Source organism: Muntiacus reevesi, chromosome 13 (assembly GCF_963930625.1).
Source record: "Muntiacus reevesi chromosome 13, mMunRee1.1, whole genome shotgun sequence".
Lineage (NCBI taxonomy): Eukaryota > Metazoa > Chordata > Mammalia > Artiodactyla > Cervidae > Muntiacus > Muntiacus reevesi.
In genome coordinates, this window is record NC_089261.1 from 42,131,628 (window position 1) to 42,145,773 (window position 14,146).

The window sequence follows — 14,146 nt, forward strand, 5'->3', positions numbered from 1 at the left end:
CAAGCTACATAACTTCTCTGAGTTTCTTTATCTGTTAAATAGGAGTGATAATAACCACCTCACAGAGTTGTTATGAAAATCAAAAGATAATCTACATGTGTGTGCCTCACACACAGTAAGTTATAAATAATTATAATAATATTAATACTATTATGAAATAACTTGAGAAAATTAATTCACAAGATTTTGGGTGAAAATGTTATATTTGTATTGCCAAAGAACTAGTGATATGTTCATGTGACCTCAGTAATTTTTCTTTTGAAGAGATTTCAAGTATTTCTGAAAGCAATGAATTTCAAAATTCAAAGTATTATGCTGAGTAGATCTAATTGTGCAAATACCTTCCTTTTGAAAATTCTGAGGTTAGACACAGAGACTCTGAAATCAAGAGTTTTGATATACGGAAATACATATTTTAGCACAGAAGATGTTGCTCCAGAATTGTTAAGTATACTACTCTAACTCTAATAATTCTGTCAGTATGGAAAGAGTTTTTAAGTTCATGAGTAATGATTTCATGTAAAATAAAGCTTTAATTACTTTAAATTAATTTTCAAAATGACAATGACACTGGGGCACTAAATCAATAAAAAGTAAAATTAGTATTTTTCTTCCTATATTTCTTTTAAAGATAGCATAAGAAATAGAATTTTAAGTTAACAAAATCTAAAACGAATATAAGATGTCAATAAATTCCTTATGTGTGTTTTTGCATGCTCAGTCACATCTGACTCTTTTTGACCCCATGTACTGTAGCCCGCCAGACTCCTCTATGCGATTTTCCCAGCAAGAATACTGGAGCAGGTTGCCATTTCCTCCTCTAGGCAATCTTCTCAACCCAGGAATCAAAACCATGTCTCCTGCATTGCAGATGGATTCTTTACCACTGAATAAGTATAATTTTTAAAGCTTAAACATTCATCACATATGTTTAGTATTTTTGTTGAAGCCATCCGGCCATTCTAACAACCTAGTAGAGAAGTTTGTACACTCTCTGTAACACACAGTTACAACACTCAATTGTAAGTGTTAATGATAAACAGATATGAAAGCACAAAGCAAAACCTTCTAATCCAAAGTGAGGTGAGGGACAGTAAGAGAAGGCTTTTCAGAGGGGACACTGGAGCAAAACCTTGAAAATAGTGGAGAAGGGAGGAAGGGAATGGCAGAAGAAAGGAGCGATGCAGGAAAAAATTCACTCCAGAAAAAAAGGAGGAAAATATTCAAAGATCTGAAGGATTTTAGGCTCATCCAAGTACATGTATCTAATAAATTCTGTGACTGAGCACGCAAAAAAAGCAGGCATAAAAAATTTTTTGAGATCTTATATTTCATTTTGGATTTTTTTAGTACAGTATAATTTTTAAACTCTAAACAGTCATCAAATATATCTAGTATTTCTGTTGAAGCCCTCCAGCCATTCTAACAACCTACTAGGGAAGTCAGGTAAGGTCTCTGTAACACAGTTACAACACTCAATGACAAGTGTTAACGGTAAAGGGATACAGGAAAACATAGGAAACACAGAAACACAGGAAAACGTTCTAACCCAAAGTGAGGTGAGGGACAGTAGTTTTTATCATTATTAACTTAAAATGCTATTTTCTTAGGCTATCTTTAAAAGAAATATAGAAGGAGAGTACTAATTTTATTTTAGTGATTTAGTACCACATTTTCATTACCATTTTGAACATTAACTTAAACTGATTAAAACATTATTTTACATGAAACCAATACTCATGAAACTAAAACTCACTATAGATATAATGTGGGCCAAGGCTCAGGATTTAGGCTGAAACACACATACACACTACTGGAGAAAAACAAAACACAAGGAGCAAGTTGATAAAGAAAACTACACAAAATAAGAATAAAGAGTTAAGGGTAATGGCAGGGAAGCTAAAAGAAGGTTTCAAGAAGCAGAGAAAGGACAATGTCAAGCACTACCCAAGTGTCACCTCAAGTAAGGACTGAAAAGTATCTCGTATTTGGTGAGTAATTAAGTCTTCGAAGAACTCATCAAGAGCAGTTTCAGGGTACAGAGAGTTAATCACATTGTAGCAAGTTAAGGACTGAACAGGAATTAGGAATTAAAGAATTCCTTTAGAAACCTTGACTGAAATATTATTATAGATTAACTATGCTTCCAACTTAAATACTGATTTTTTAATAAATTCATTACTGAAATTTTAAGATAAAACTGACAGTTATATATCAAATATATATATTTTTAAAGATAGAACTGACAGGACTTGATGATCAATTGATGTCAGGGTACCCACCAAATTTTCATCTTCTTTTCACTCTTTCCTTCCCACCTAGTAACCGCAGCATCAAAATATGTATATTGTCTATTCATTTCACAATGTCGCCTGACAACCTAAATTAATTCTATTGGAAAACATGAAATGTGTACATTTTAGGAATTCAGACTATGTCTAACCTAGTTTCCTTTTTATGAGGGAAGGGGTATGAAGAGGATGGGAAAATGGCTAGTAAGGATGTGACCAAATATCTCAGGGCTTCCCAGGTGGCTCAGGGGTAAAGAATCTGCCTGCAATTCAGGAGATGCAGGAGACGAGGATTCAATCCCTGGGTCAAGAAGATCTCCCCAGAGGAGGGCATGGCAACCCACTCCCGTATTATTGCCTGGAGAATCCCAAGAACAGGGGAGCCTGGCTGGCTGTAGTTCATGGGGTTGCATGACATGACTGAAGTGACTGAGAACAGGCACACACATGCCATATATCTGTATGTACCTAGGACTGCTGGGTATAATCCTATATTTTGCTATAAGACTCTTCTCACTTCAAGCGTGTTCTGGTGAGCACAAGAAAGCATATGGTCACCTTACTTATAACCCTCTTTAGGGGAATTATTCTCATGTTATTCTAGCAAAGATTAAATCAGAATACTACAGAGACTCTCTAGAAAACTACGTTAAAGAGTTATTACTTACAGCTACATAAGATAAGAATGAAGTGTACAAACCTTTTGGAGATATGGCCATATTGACATTATCACAATAGAAAATCCTGTGAAGAGGCAAATTCTGTTATTTATATTTACAATTTCATAACTACAGATACAATTTTTTGAACATGAATTTTAAAACATCATTCTGAATTTACAAATTTATTACCACAAATGTTTAATTTATCAAGCAATGGGATTTTATTTATCAGAAGAAAAATAAATACTTAAGACTTGAAAATATATATATAATTATAGTCTCTCACTATAATTATCATAATAAAAGAAGAGGACCTATTTCTCCTTATTCATATGTCTTTATTGTAGATGAAAATTACTGAAAGCTTTGTTAAGCATTTACAGCAAAAATGAATGGATGAAAGGCTACTTTGCTACAGAGGAATGCTAAACTTATCATCTGTTTTATTTGAGAGAAATAATTGACTGTAGGGAGGACTAAGAAGAAGGAAAATGACCTTTAAGGGGACAGTGGCTAAAAAGAACCAGGATTCCTCAAGATGTGCATACCTTAAAAGAAAATTGTCTCTGCTAGCTTTTACTGCTTGATAACTGTAATGATCATCATTGGGCTTCCCATATGGTGCAACTGGTAAAGAATCTGTCTGTCAATGCAGGAGACATAAGAGACCCAGGTTTCATCCCTGGATCAGGAAGATCCCCTGGAGGAGGGCATGGAAACCCACTCCAGTATTCTTGCCTGGAGAATTCCATGGACAGAGGAGCCTGGCAGGCTACAATCCATGGGGTGGCAAAGAGTCGGACATGACTGAAATGACCTAACATACAAACAACTGTAATTGACTCCAATACCATTTGTCGATTTTAAATGCTAGGCACATCCAATCAAAATCATACCAAAGCTATTTTTTAAAAAGTTGTATGAAGATATAATTCACATAGAATTCACCCATTTAAGTGTATGATTCAATGGTTTTTAGCATTCCAAATATATGCAACCATCATTATAGTCAATTTTAGAATACCATAGTCACTTCAAAAAGAAACCCTGGACCCTTTAGCTATCCTCTGCTACCCTCCACCCTCTCCCCTACAGCCATAACTAACCCAGAAATCTACTTTCTGTCTCTATAGGTTTTCCTTTCCTGGGTTTTCATATGAATAGAACCATATAGTATGTGTTTTTTTTTGTCTGGTTTCTTTCTTTGATAATACTTTCAAGGTTCATCAATGGTGTAGCAGGGTCAGTACTTCGTTCCTTTTTTAAAAGCCTGGTTTATTTTTTGTTTATTATTAATTGGAGGATAATTGCCTTACAATATTGCACTGGTTTCTGCCATATATCACCATGAATCAGCCATAGGTATACGTACATCTGCTTCCTTGTGAACCTCCCTCCCACCTCCCATCTCATCCCACCCCTCTAGGTTGTCACAGAGCACCAGATTTGAGAAAAGTTTGACTTAAAAAATAATTTAATTATTAGTTTCATTTTAGTGTACTTTGAATTAACACAATGACTTTGATGAAAACAGAGATGAGTCAACAAGTATTTGAAAACAAGACTATTATTGCACAATCAAGAAACTTGTAAACAGGTAAAATGTTTAACATGCCAATTAAAATCTAAAGTTAAAGATTTTTTTTGCTGTTCAATTTGAAATTATTACTTATGCTTTAGATAATTGAGTACTAAAAAATTAGAAGTGTTTTAAATGAAAAACAACTGTTGCAGAGCTTGCTACCTAAACAACATTCATTTGCTCCCCCACTTCCTGATAGAATCCTGGTTGTATTCAAGTATTTATCACTCTTTCACAAAGTCACAGACTTCAGAGGACACTGTGTCCACCCCAAATTCCAGAGGGTCAATCCTGAGGTCCCAATATTCTAGCTGATGATGGGTTTAGAAGTTAACAGGTAACCCTGTTCTGAATGGTGAGAAATGAGAGGGGGTCTACTTTGGGACCTCCAGGAAAGGATGCCTCATCTCTTTGGAGGGTAAAAAAATAAGTCCCTTTCAGTCAGTAAAAATTGCTGTGGAAGGACTGACACCTAGAACTGCTGCTGCATCCCTGCTGTAGCCTAAGGATGAAGGCAATATGCAGAAGAGAGCAAAACCAAAATACTTATTCAGAAGCAGAGTCAGGGAAGGTTACCTGGAGTTGTTCCCCTGTGGACATCTTATAAGAAAACATCACTGTTCAAGCCAATTTTTTATTTGTTTGCTTTTCTTAAGGATTTTCTTGACAGAAAAAACAAAGAAAAAATTGCCATTATAAATTAAAGTGATCAGATTTGATGTCCTGCATTTACTGGTCATCATTGTCAGGTCGTTAACAAACTTGTTCAAGCCAACTTGAATCAACATTTTTTTTCCTGATATTTGTAGAGAGCATAATAATATACAATCCAAATATCCTTTATTTTGTACTTTTCTTTAGTTTTAGCTTTATTTAAAATCTGTTTTTCCTCAATGTTGAATCATAAAGAAGACTGGCAAGTGAGAGAGAACAAGAGAGTGACCTGAGATTAATAAAAAGGATATGGAAAACTATTTAGTCAAATGACCACTAAATCCATCTCAGGGAAAGAAACCATTTGTAAAATTAGTGCCTATGGACTTAGAGGGTCCAAGCTTGTCAAAAAAAGAATTAATTCCCTAAAACATTCTTTTAAAAACTATCAACAGTATTAAGAAATACTATATATATATACAGTATTTGAAAAAAAACATGTATATTCCTTATCATTTTAACACAATTACAGTTCTTCATTTTTTCCCTAATGAAGATTAATTTTTTAGTAAATATATTTTCAGAAATAACGTTAATAGGTTAAAATGCATCAAGCTATATAAATTAAGATTTTTGCACTTCACTCAAGCTTCCATTGTGGCTCAGCCAGTAAAGAATCCACCTGCAATGTAGGAGACTTGGGTTCGATCCTTGGATTGGGAAGATCCCCTGGAGAAGGGAAAGGCTACCCACTCCAGTATTCAGGTCTGAAGAATTCTACGGACTGTGTAGTGCACGGGGTCGCAAAGAGTCGGACATGCCTGACTACTTTACTATTTGTATGTATCAATATAAAAGTTTTTTTTTTCCATTTATTTTTATTAGTTGGAGACTAATTACTTTACAATATTGTAGTGGTTTTTGCCATACATTGACATGAATCAGCCAATATAAAAGTTAAATGAGGTTCACAGGCCACAAAAGAAAAAAACAGATTTGCTGAACTACATCAAAATTTAAAACTTCTGTGAACAAAGGGCACAATCATTAGAGTGAAAAAAAAAAAAAGTCCTGGAATGGCAGAAAATATTTGCAAATCATATATCTGATCTGGGGTTATATTCAAAACATACAAAGAACTCTACATCTCAATAAAAGCAAAACAACAAAAACATGATTTTTTTAAAAAATGGGGAAAGGACTTGAACAGACATTTCTTCAAAGATCATATATAGATGGCCAATACACACGTGAAAAGATGCCCAGTGTAAGTAATCATCAAGGAAATGCAAATCAAAATCACAATGAGCTACCATCTCATGCCCATTAGGATGACTTGCTGCTATTTAGTTGCTAAGTTGTGCAGATTCTTTTGCAACCCCATGGTCTGTAGCCCAGCAGGCTCCTCTGTCCAAGGGATTTCCCAGGCAAGAATACTGGAGTGGGTTGCCATTTACTCTCCCAGGGGATCTTCCCTATCCAAGGACTGAACCTGCGTCTCCTACATTGGCAGGTGGGTTCCACTGAGCCACTTCGGAAGCCCCATTAGAATGACCATCTATTAAATAAACATAACAGTTAGTGAAGATGCGGAAAAATTTGGACCCTGACTGTCAATGGGAATGTAAAATGCAGCAGCAGCTATGGAAAGAAGTATAGCAGTTCCTCAAAAAATTAAAAATAGAATTATCATATGACATAGCACTTCTGGATATATACCCAAAAGAATTGAAAGCAGGATTTAATGAGATGTTTGCACACTCATGTTCACAGCAGCTATTTCTAAGAAACAAGACACTGAATTAACTCAAATGTTCATCAACAAATAAATGAATAAACAAAATGTGGTATACACTGAAGCGGATCAACACATGCTATTTCAAAACATGCTGCTTTAGCATATTGATTATTTTGAGCTGAAAGCAACTGGAGACACAGTAGGGCTCTCTGCCCTCCCCATTTCTGCCTAAAAACAGGGCATAAATTTCCCCTGAGAAATGTACTTGTCCAGTACCAGGAAGAAGAAAACATTCTTATCACTGGAGATGAGGCATAGGTGCTGAGATAAGCCTGTTACAAACAAACCTTACAAAACCACCTGCATCCTCCACTAGTGTGCCGAATGTATCACTTTCCCACAATTACCATCCCCGGAAGCCCAACCCCTTTCCTTTGTCTATAGTCAGTTCTCCACAATTACAGCCCTTTATTAAAACAGTATATAACCTCCTGAATGTTTCTTTGGGATTTTCACTTCTTTTCTATGAAGCCCCCTGTGAAACATAAAAAATATTAACATCAACTAAATCTTTATGATTTTCTCCTGTTGATCTGCCTTTTGTCAGTTTAATTTGCAGGCCCCAGCTGTAAATACCAAGAAAATAAAGGAAAAATTATTCCTCTCCTACAATTTATACAACAGACTATTAGCCTTAAAAAAGAAGGAAATACTAACACATGCCACAACACGGGTGAACCTTAAGGACGTCATACTAAATGAAATAAATCAGTCACAAAATAAAATACTGTGTGATTCCATTTATGTGAAGTATCTAGAGTACTCAAATTCATAGAAACAGAAAGCAAAGTGATGACTAACAGGGGTTAAGGAAGGGGAAATGAGTCATTGTTTAATTGGTACAGAGTTTCAGTTTTACAAGACACAAAAGTTCTGGAGACTGGTTACTACCATCTAGATACATTTAACATTCGGACCTTAGAAATCGTTAGGATGGTACATTTGATGCTATACAGGTTTTACCACAATAAAAAAATAATTTTTAATTAAATGACATTCAAATATGGTGTTTTATCTAAATTTTTTAAATTACTTATAATTTAATACTTACCTACACTGCTAAGAAACATAGTAAGATACAGAACCCTAATAGATCTCCATCGGCTCTTATAATGCTCCTCAGTTTCTATAATATCCCATTCTCTAAATGTAAAGAAGAAAAAAAGTAGTATAAAGTTAGCTCATTACATGTAAATCTTCTGTGGCACAATTTTATTTCCTCTCTCCTAAAGTCATGAAAATTATATGACAGAGGTCTAATTTATCAATAATGGTTTTTACTATATTAATTCATCTATAAATAAGTATTATATCTTTTAATTTCCATGGATGTATTTATACATCATTGTGCATAGAAACTAGGGGAGACATGAGGTAGCTGAAACAGGCAAAATATTTTGTGAACCAATTATTTTGCTATCGTTGGCATGCTACAAAACTTATGAACAAAAGTGGTGAAATTTGCTAAACTGACAAAATGAATAAAGTATATAAAAATAAATAAACTAGTCACTTCAATCTCCTACAGGTGGGACAAATAACTAGTAACTATTAAAAGATAATAACGGAGGCTTCCCTGGTGGCTCAGTGGTAAGGAATTCACCTGCCAATGCAGGAGACACGGTTTCAATCCCTGGTTCCAGAAGATCCCACATGCTGTGGAGCAACTAAGCCCGTGCTCCCTCTAGAACCCGGGAGCCACAACTCCTGAGCCCAGGTGCCCCAGCTACTGAAGCCTGCAACCCCTGCAGCCGGCACCAGAGAAGTCACCAAAAGGAGAAGTCTGCGCAGGGCAAATAGAGAGTAGACCTCACTCGCTGCAACTAGAGAAAAGCTCAAGCAGCAACAATGACCTAGTACAGCCAAAAATAAATTTTTAATTAAAAAAAAAAAGATAATAACTGTCATCATGATGACATGCTCTACTTGATGACATCAAATTAACTTTGCTGTAGGAAACTATTTTGGCTGGGTACTTAAAGCAAAATTAATATAAGTGGCACCAAGAAGGTTTGATGTGACTTAAGACATTCCTAGCCCTGAGACCTCCTAAAACACTTGCCTTTGCTCCAACATGAATTACCAGACAAGTTCTGTTAGTGGACCAAAGAGAGACCAAGGTCCCTCCAGGCTGGGCTAAGTTTTCATATAAGCCTGTGACCTGGATTAAGGGTAAGTATACTAATCATACACACTATCTTTGTCAGGTGACACATTAGTGTGTGTGCTCCTTACATTTTCACATATACATACGAAAAGAGTTAGCAAATTTACCTTAATACGAGCATTATGTGTTCAAAGAATTAAGACAAACCTAACAGAAAATGACTTCTTATGTTCCATATATCAGCAAAATATACACCATTCAATCCCACACATGGAATTCTGGTATATCTTTAAAGTACTGGGTTACTACTATAATTTTAATTAACTCATTTTTATTTTCTGAAGAACAGAAATCTAATTGATAACCATAAATAAAAGTATCACTAAAATAAGCCTAAACATTTTCAAATTTGCTCAGATGCTATCTAAGTCATACAAAGAACCAAGAGAAGAAAACTATTTGATTCTGAAAAAAAGTAATAAAATTTTTTGAGTAACTTTGACTTAAAGGTCAGTCAAAAGTCTTTCTTCTTTCAATGACAGCTATCAAATATTAAAGGGAAGATAGAAAATCACCATTTACTCTCCATGTAACAATGGATAAAAGCAAAGATCATCAGCGAATCCAAAAATAACTGGTTGGAAGGTCATATAGCCTCAAAGTATCACTTGTCTGGCGACTTACTAGTCAGAAAATGGAAAACGAGCCTTTATAATTGAGAGATATACCAGTCACCCTCTTAACCAAGTAGTCAAGCTTGGCATTCCCAACAGGGAATTCCCCCTGAAATACTGGGATGTTCTCAACATAAGCCATGGGATGTTCTTGCCAGAAATGTCTGACCAGGATCTACTCAGAAATAGTCCTACAAATCCAGAATGTGAGATGTTCCAAAGAAAGCAGAAAACTAATCTAGACTTGCCAGAGGACTCAACGTTGGGAAGAACAGAAACAGAAGGTCAGGGGACAGTTTTAGAATGGTAGAGTCTAAAAAGACCTAAGGATAGAAATCTGAACAGTACTTAGATATGATTTAAAAAATAATAGCTATAAAGTATATTTCTGGAACAAGTGGAAAAATATAAGTACAGTGTATATACTTTGAATTAATAGTGTATTTCTAGTTGTGGTAACAGTGATAAACTGCTATTTCTAGCTGTGGTAACAGTGATAAACTGCTATATAAAAGAATGAATATGTTTTGGGAAGATGTAGGCTGAAGACTATAACATTTAGGATAAAGTGACATAACGTTTGCAATCTACTTTGGAGTTTGGCAAGAGGTGTGTGTGGGTGTGGGGGTGTGTGTGTGTGTGTTTAGAAAGAGAGATTTGAACAGTGTGGAAAAGGCTAACAGTGACAGGGTAATTTGATGTTTATAATGCTGTTTTGTGTTTGTGTGTGTGTGTGTGTGTGTGTGTGTGTGTAGAAAGAAAGATTTGAACAGTGTGGAAAAGGCCAACAGTGACTGCATAATTAGATATTTATTACACTGTTGTATGAGTGTGTGTGTGTGTGTGTGTGTGTGTAGAAAGAGAGATTTGAACTGTGTGGAAAAGGCTAACAGTGACTGGGTAATCAGATATTTATTACACTGTATTGTCCATTTTTCTTAATTTAAAATGTTTCAAAACAAATATTTTACTTTTCCTTCTTTTCAATTCAAAAAAAAAACTTTGGTGAAGAAATGGATCTTTCTTCCTTGTTGGAAATAGTAGGAATATAGGAGAATATAACTGTCCTTCAATCAAGTTATCATTTTTACTACATTTTCTTAACCTTGATGATTCAACCAACCCTGTCACATGACTGAGAGCAACTTCCCAAAGGCTTCTTTCTTGTATCACTAATGCAAAAGAAAAAATTCTGCACTTCCAAGGTGACTTAACATTTTGGTTGCTTTCTATTATCATTGCTGTATTCTGGTATTAGTTCTCCACTTGAGACTCTCCTTCAACTAAAATTGCAGTGCTAAGGGTTTTGTCCTGTCCAATATTTTCATTTCAAACTACACCTCAAACGATAGCATGTTTATCAAAGTTGTGACTTAAACAATGAAGAATATACAACATATTGGGAGTAAATTGATAACCAGACTTAGCTAGATAAAATTCAACAGGAATAAGTAAAAGGAACCATATTTAGGTTCAATAGATCAAGATCTAACAGAAGGATTCTTGGGTAAGCAGCAATACTTTACTTGCCAAAAAAAAAAAAAAAAGACTGGATTTCCTGAGGGAAAAAATAAAATCGTACCTTTACCAGAGAGCATCTGTAAACTCCTGAAGAGCAAAAAAGAACCCATACTGAAAGAGGATAAGAGAAACGAGTGTGTGGTCACTGGTAGAATAGTGTAATGATAAAAAGTTACAGAAATTAAAAGACAGAAATAAATTGAGAATGTTTCATAAAGGATCTTCTATACAACCATGAGTGCTAGTAATATCTGTTTTACAGAGATTAGGCTGAAGTTGCAAAGAAAAATTTTAAGCACCTATAAGACTTTAGGATATTCTAAGAGAGGGATCAGCAAACTACTGTCTATATAGGCCAAATCTGCTCTACCACCTGTTTCTGTGTGGTCTGTGACCTAAAAGTAGTTTTTACAGATGAATACTTGTGATTAATTCCATGACAGAAAACATTAACTTTGAACTCCGATTGAACAAAATGCCACCCTCACAAGAATTCTATTCATCTCACTATTAAACCTGTATTATAAAAAAATTGTACTTTTACTGTTAAATTTTAAATTTCATTACTGCAAAAATTTTGTGGAAGCTTACTTTCTTGTTATCTAAGTATGTATATAATAACTTTGATTTTGCCTCCTGGCCTGCAAAGCCTAAAATATTTACCATACGGGCCTTTACAGGAAAAGTTTACCAACCCCTGCGCTCTTAAACTCTATGGATAGGGTCCATGGGATCACTAAGGACTCACCAGATCAGTAAATCAGAATCAGCCTTCTTAGTGATGAAAGGTTGGTAGTGAAATTGATTTATGTTTTTGCAATTTATTCAAAGAGAACGGGGCTTACTAACTAGTGTTACATCTGTTCCTTTTACTAGGGAAACTATTGTTTTTAAAGACAATAAACTTACTGGAATTATTTTCAAAATACTCCCTTTTTATTTATAAAAATGATAAATCTAAATTCAGATGGACAGAATATCTGAATTTAAATGGAACCTAAGGAGCATCAGACTGGTTCAAAATAGGGAAAAGAGTACATCAAGGCTGTATATTGTCACCCTGCTTATTTAACTTACATGCAGAATACATCATGTGAAATGCCAGGCTGGATGAAGCACAAGCTGGAATCAAGACTGCCAGGAGAAATACCAATAACCTCAGATATGCAGATGACACCACCTTTATGGCTGAAAGTGAAGAGGAACTAAAGAGTCTCTTGATGAAGGTTTAAAGAGGAGAGTGAAAAAGCTGGCTAACAACTCAACATTCAAAAACGAAGATCATGGCATACAGTCCCACCACTTCATGGCAAACAGATGGGGTAACAATGGAAACAATGACAGAGACTTTTATTTTCTTGGTCTTCAAAATCACTGCAGATGGTGACTGCAGCCATGAAATTAAAAGACACTTGGTTCTTGGAAGAAAAGCTATGACCAACCTAGACAGTTCATTTAAAAACCAGAGACATTACTTTGCCAACAAAGGTCCGTCTAGTCAAAGCTATGGTTTTTCCAGTAGTCATGTACAGATGTGAGAGTTGGACCATAAAGGCTGAGCACCAAATAATTGATGCTTTCAAACTGTGGTGCTGGAGAAGACTCTTCAGAATCCCTTGGACTGCAAGGAGATCAAACCAATCAATCCTAAAGAAAATCAATCCTGAACATTCATTGAAAGGACTGACGCTGAAGCTGAAGCTCCAATACTTTGGCCACCTGAAAGGAAGAGCCAACTCATTGGAAAAGCCCTTGATGCTGGGAAAGACTGAAAGCAGGAGGAGAAGAGGAAAATAGAAGATGGGATGATTGGATGGCATCACCAACTCAATGGACATGAATTTGAATAAACGCCGGGAGATGGTGAATGACAGGGAAGCCAGGCACACTGCAGTCCATTGGATCGCAAAAAGACCGACATGACTGAGTGTTGGAACAACCACAAAGGGATCAATTACTTGGACAAAATTGAAGCTAAGAAGTAAGGGGGAAAAAAATTCCCTTCCAAAAGCAGGTTTATTAGGTGGCTCAGATGGTAAGGAATCTGCTTGCAAGGCAGGAGACCCAGATTTGATCCATGGGTCAGGAAGATTCTTCTGGAGAAGGGAATGGCTACCCAATCCAGTATTCTTGCCTGGAGAATTCCATGGACAGAGAAGTCTGACTGGCTACAGTCCATGGGGTCACAAAGAGTCCGACACGACTGAGTAACTGACCTTTATTTGGACAAAGTGACAGAATGTACCATAAGACTACATCTAACCATAATTCAAGGATCCTTGACTCTACGTGGAAAACCACCAAGGACTAGGAAGAAGCAAAAACAATGCTAAGAAATCTAAAAGTCACAAAGTCCATGCACTCAAGTTCATGCACTTGATTAGTAGGAGAGATCTTTAGTTTTCAGTCAGAGCTTCTGTATTCTAACTACCCACAATATGAAACTTACATATATGATTTTCAAAGACACAGCAAGCTAGAAATCCCAAACTAAAGTTGGGGAAAGAGAGGTTTGCTGACACCAACAAAAACAGAGGTTGCCAACAGGTAACAAAAACGAGGAGAAATAGTTTGCCAGAAACAGAACAGGCAGGAGAAAAAAAAACAAAACAAAACAGATGTGAAAAGTATGGCACTGTAGAACAAATTAGTATAGAAGCCCAAAGGCACAAATGCTTTATTAAGCCCAGAGGACGTCACTCTATTACACTATACTTCAAGTAATGTTCATTTTAATAATCTCAAATAAAAACTAAAGAAATTACATTTCATATATGCTGTTTAGTGGATCGGGGATTCGACAAACATATTTTCCACAGGCTTCCAAAAGAAGTGATTTTTAAAAAAGGTCTGGTAC

General features: G+C 35.7%; 1 protein-coding gene across 4 annotated transcripts in view; it reads right to left on the bottom strand.

Annotated features, from left to right (window-relative positions):
• The window catches only part of MFSD8 (major facilitator superfamily domain containing 8), a 38,643-nt gene that overhangs the window by 23,560 nt on the left and 937 nt on the right, over nucleotides 1-14,146 (bottom strand). For 3 of the 4 annotated variants that reach the window (XM_065903921.1, XM_065903922.1, XM_065903923.1), the window contains exons 2-3: nucleotides 8,039-8,130; nucleotides 2,992-3,035 (exon numbers count right to left, since the gene is read on the bottom strand). In XM_065903921.1, coding sequence (XP_065759993.1) covers nucleotides 2,992-3,035; nucleotides 8,039-8,130 — 136 coding nt within the window. Of the gene's footprint in view, nucleotides 1-2,991; nucleotides 3,036-8,038; nucleotides 8,131-14,054; nucleotide 14,146 lie in introns of all 4 variants that reach the window. The other variant, XM_065903924.1, reaches the window with a different exon arrangement.